We start from the raw sequence: 5,449 nt of genomic DNA on the forward strand, positions 1-5,449 counted from the left end.
ATTGTTTTCGTCACGATTTTATCCCACTTTCCACTGTAATACATACGTCATTTCAGCAAAAATATTACATTTCCGTGAATGTAGTATATCAAGCACAGTATGAATAAAATATCATTGTAATATAACAGTATTTAAACCAAAAACTATTAAAAAAACGAGTAACATATCTTGAACATCGGAAGGTTAGGTAAAGTCTTTTGTTTTCGTCATGTATTTTATCCTATTTTACATTGAAATACAACACGTTTCAGCAAAACTACTATTTATTTCTGAGAATATATTCATGCAGGCGTAGTTTAGGTAAAATATACATGTGATGTAAAAATTTTTAATTGAAAACGATTCGAAAAACACGTACCCTCTAGCCCTGTTCAAGGAGAAGACTGGGAGGAGCTCTTTGGTGCTTAAGACGATGACAAGGAAATAGATTTTGATGGATTTTAATGAAAATATTCAGAAATATGGTATTGTAGTATTTATTCAAGTGAATTAGGATAGAATATTATTTTAATACAACAGTAGTGACGATGTGGAGGAGGCGGAGGCATAGAGCGGGGACGAGCGGTGACTGGCGGCAGCAGGGACGAGTGGAGATGCCAGCCAGTACATTACAGGTGTACAGTATTAATTGATTTTATAGCTCTTTTTGCATTTTAATATTAAATACTGTACATTACGTTTCAACAAAACTACTATACTTGTTTCAAATTTAATTAACAATGATTGATGTTTCAAATGTAATGAACAAAAATTGATGTACAGTATCTATAAATAAACTTTAAAAAAATGAATACTTTGTTTTACATCGTCCTGTGTATACCATACCATGCATTTGGCTACTTTGGGCTTCCTATGATGACGCAAGAGATCTGCCCTGGCAACTGTACCGACACTCACAGCCGGTGGTGCGTCGTTTCCATAGTTTACTGGTAGTTACTGGTAAATATTTTTCAACCTAACGAAACTATTACCCGTTTAGAGGTTGACCTCCAATTTTTTGCCAAATAATTTGGTCTTAAAAACTCGAACTACACACAGGTATATATGGTAAATAAGGACATGGGGGGCCAGGGGTTTTTCAGGGGGGGGGGCAAAAGTACACGGATTTTTAACATTCACGGGTATCTCTCAAACCTAACACCAGCGTATGTTAAGGGCCGAGTGAAAAAATGTATATGCTACAATACAAAACTAACTGAACCAAAAAAGATAAAGTTAAAGTCTTAAATTATTTATGCCTTAACCACATGAAAAGGTTAAATAAATACACAGTAAACTTACTGCTCCACATGTAACAATGCGATTGGTGCTGGGAGCCCAGTCAATGCCTGTGACACGCAGATCATGACCCTGGAGTGTTTCCTGAAGCTTCCACTCTGATGCAGCTCTGCCATATATATTCACTTCATTGTTGTTGAGACTCAATGCCACTTCTGTAAGAAATACACACACATGCACTGAGGTTGCAAAACTAGAGAAACAAAACAAAACTACAGAGAAGCTAAGTAGCTAAATAAAATCTAAACCTAACAATGAAAAAAAAAATAAAATAAAATTAACTCCACCTACTTTCTGGTACAAACTGGGAGAGATCAGAAGCTTTGAACATGTTATGACCAGAAGAGGAAACCAGTCCTGCTCAGGTATAAAAAAGAGGACTGAACCCCCCCCCAGTGATTATGCTGTATTATGACAGCTGTCTGGCTGAAAACTTAGGTAAAATTGCAGATTACAGTAACCAAAGAATAACCTAATCTAATCTTCCAGAATTCTGTGGTTGCAGTTATTTTTTATTTTTATTTTTTATTTTTTTACGGGGAATAGGCCACCCAGCAACAGGTCATTGAACCACAATGGGGCCTAGGGGGCAAAAAAAATAAGAGTAAAAAGAAATTGAATTGCCCACAGAGAAACTGTGGGCACCACGGGCAATACGAGCGTTACAAGTCCACGGCCTTGCCGGCAGTACACGGGATGCCAAATCCACCAAACATTGGCCATTAAAGTACCTGTAAAAAAGAGAGTGAAGCAACATTGAAGCAAAGAGAAAGGGATGAAAGATTATCAATTAAAGGAGGAGAGTCAATAAGATGAAATGCCTTTGATTCCACCTTATCTAACAGTTGGACAGAAGAAGAGCCACCCTCGATATGAGCACAGTACTCCAAGTTAGGACAAATGAATCTCTTATAAACTGAAGCAACTGCTCAGGAGTAAAGTAGCTACGGCATCTGTACAGCATTCCCAGCTTTCGGAAGGCAGTTTTAGCAATGTTGTGGACGTGTGGCTTCCATGACATATTATAGGTAATGGTGAGACCTAACATATCTATTTTAGAACTTAGCAGAATGATTGCATCCTGAAATGTGATTGGTGGGAGATCATCAAATATTACAAAAACTTCTTCTAGAAAAGTGATACCGATAAAACTCAGTTTGAAAATTAGATGGCAATTTACCTGCCAGGCAAGTGCTATTTAACTTCATATAGGTCGGTACTCACGGCTGCGGTCCTCATTCCGGGCACGACAAGCGATGGGCACGAGGCCGAACCGGAACACTTCTGTCATGGCGTATCACTTGGAGCAGGTGTCTGTAACACTGTGTAAAATAAATGGTAAATTTTCACAAATGCACCGGTCTTTGTTCAGATATTAAAAATATGTTTTTTCAATGTTACTCGATGAGTTTCGAACAAATTTAATATTAATTTCAGCCGGAAATCAATAGTTCTTTGGGTAAATCACATAAATAAAAAACCAACAAACTAACAAATCCAAACCTAACCTTAACTAACCTAACACTATTTTTCCGACGAAAATCTGCAATTGACGTAAAACTCTCGCCCAATTATAAGTCTCCTATAGCCAATAAGAAAATCCCACACCACCCCCCACACATGCGCTGTAGATGCTTAAGAATCCAACACGGAGGTAAGGAGCACTGCGCGACGGGCGGTCAGACCTCCGTGAGACGTAAACAACAAATGACAACACTCGTGAATGACCAAATCTAATAATATTGAAAAATTAATATCTCGGTTATCCTTAATTTCCGGCGGAAATGTCACAAAAGAAAAATGTTTTAGATTGTCTAAACATTACGAAAAACATATTAATAACAGTGAGAGAAATACCAGTGCAAGATCGAAAATTCACTAAATAAATTATAAAACTTACACAAGTCATAAATAAAACTATATAAATATATCAGGTTTTAATAGGTTCTAGTAAATGTCACCTAGATTTTAAAATATATCATAATGGTAAGAACATATTGAAAAAATGAAAGAAATTGAACAACACCTGCTGGTTTTAGTCATCTCTTCCAAGAATACCTTTATACCCGTTAAATATAAGATTAACTTTAATTTCTTACCGTAAATAAAGTGGCAACCATCTGTATCCATTAACTAAAACAGTATCTACATGGATATTACAGTACAAATATAAATCTTTCACCAATTACATGACCAATGTATATAATTATTATCATAGATATACGAATTATTGGTTAAAGGCGATGAATCATTTACAGTAGGCGGGGCTGTCCCCTCACGTCTTCCGCCATAACTACGACCTACAATAACTTCTTTCATGAAGTTAATTTGTTATATATTATCAAAATACATGGAACAAAAAAAAGAGTTCCTTCTACTTACCTAAATATTGAAGGATATTAGCGGACTCTGGTCAACATCCTCAAGTCCTGACCAAAACAGCTTGTGTCTCAACCTGTTGGCCTGACTTAAAGCACAAAGCAGGGAACTCCCAATTCAGGGATGGGACACACTTGTAGTCTTCTCTCAATTATTTACTCTAGAAATCACCCGAGAAGGAAGAGGCTGGGACCTAGATCAGACATAACTAGTTATTATACATACAAAACAAGCATCAACTGTTGTCATATGGGTACCACACAGTAGTAGGAATTAAACAATACATAATAAACCCGTGGTGTAGACTCACTCCAGGGTGAATGTCTGGAGAGCAACGCTAGAATTAGCCTTATTCTGGCTTACAAACTACCTCCACGAGATCATCACATTCTTCATATAACATTTATTATGCTCAATCTATCAAACACACTCTAACAGAGCAAAGAAATACGTGGGACATACCTGCTACTGGGCCCCGGGATGTAAACAACGCCATGGCGTCTCTCCCCCCCCCATATTCGTTCTAGCGCGGATTCACAAGACATAATTACGTTTTCCTCCTCGAAGCTTACAAAAATACATATCCATATCAATAATATTCTATATCACAAAATGGTTGTCTCTGGAGTTCCTCATACCACACACACTCCTCCATACAAATGTTTGCCGATGGCGCCAAGTTATTTCGGGAAATTAAGAACCGAGCATTTGCATTCATCTACAATGCTTTTTTCCTTTTTAACCTCCTCACTACCCTGTATTTGGAAACCACTTTTAATATTTTATTCAGCTAATGCCAGACAATTTTATTCAGCAGAGTGTGGACCCAGTGCACAAGTGGTTACTTTTACTTTTTTTTTTACTTTTATCCTCTTCGCCACTGATCGGCTTGTTAGCCGCTTGGGCGATCGGTCACGTCTCTTTTCCTTTATATTCTTCACCAAAAGGTCGGCTCGCTAGCCGCCCGGGCGATCGGTCACGTCTCTGTCACGCACTGTTGGCAAATACTGGGCATGCACCGGCTCCTGAATGTACCTGAACCCGCTCCAGTGTTGGTCAAGTCTTCTCTTGAAAGAGCTCACACTCGGTGCCGTCACAACACTCTCTGGTAGATTGTTCCAAGAGTTTACAACCCTCACTCCGAAAAAGTTTGCCCTCACGGTTTTCCGGACTTGCGGCTTCTTCAATCTTGAGCTGTGACCCCTTGTGGGGCGAGCGTCCGCCAGCTCCAAGTAAGGACACTCAACTGAGTAGTGCCCCCTGAGATGCTTATAAACCTCAACTAGGTCCCCCCTTGCCCGTCTGTAGTATAAGCTAGGCAAGTTCAGGCGCTCCAATCTCTCAGGGTAGCTGAGATGCCGAAGTGCAGGCACCAGTTTGGTGGCCCTCCTTTGAACATTTTCAACCAACTGACAGTCCCTAGCATATCTCGGGGACCAGATGGGGTGACAGTACTCCAGATGGGGAAGCACTTCACTCCTGAAGATCGTCACGAGGGACGGACCGTCTAGATATCTGAACGACCTTCTTATAAGACCCAATAATTTATTTGCCTGATTTACCTTCTTCTCACAATGGCCCGAGAACTTCAGCTCATTGTCAACATACACACCTAGGTCCTTCTCACACACAGTCTCAACTAGTACATTTTCTTCATCCCGTTGGGACATATGGTACGCCTCCTTACCGTTGGTACGCCCCAGGTGCATCCTCTTACACTTCGTGACATTGAATCTCAGCAGCCATTCCTTCGACCATTCCTGGAGCCCACAGAGGTCCTTCTGCAGCTCTT

The 5,449-nt window shown here is 39.6% G+C and overlaps 1 protein-coding gene across 4 annotated transcripts; it reads right to left on the reverse strand.

The window, feature by feature from the left end:
• Positions 1-1,224: 1,224 nt before the first annotated feature.
• Positions 1,225-4,229, reverse strand: LOC121858802 (actin-related protein 2/3 complex subunit 1A-like). 4 transcript variants are annotated; one of them, XR_006087519.1, is made up of 4 exons: positions 4,120-4,229; positions 3,661-3,850; positions 2,459-2,600; positions 1,367-1,433 (listed from the first exon to the last, which is right to left on the reverse strand). XR_006087519.1 is itself a non-coding variant. In XM_042355441.1 (2 exons), the coding sequence occupies exons 1-2, from the start codon at positions 2,567-2,569 to the stop codon at positions 1,240-1,242; spliced, it is 261 nt and encodes an 86-aa protein (XP_042211375.1). In that variant the 5' UTR covers positions 2,570-2,606; the 3' UTR covers positions 1,225-1,239. The 4 variants fall into 4 exon arrangements, 1 of the variants encoding a protein (XP_042211375.1); XR_006087518.1 differs by having other exon boundaries at positions 2,503-2,592; positions 4,120-4,228; XR_006087517.1 differs by having other exon boundaries at positions 2,503-2,600; positions 4,120-4,228.
• Between the last annotated feature and the right edge of the window lie 1,220 nt (positions 4,230-5,449).

This window comes from Homarus americanus, unplaced genomic scaffold, assembly GCF_018991925.1.
Source record: "Homarus americanus isolate GMGI-L3 unplaced genomic scaffold, GMGI_Hamer_2.0 scaffold58396, whole genome shotgun sequence".
Classification (NCBI taxonomy): Eukaryota; Metazoa; Arthropoda; class Malacostraca; order Decapoda; family Nephropidae; genus Homarus; species Homarus americanus.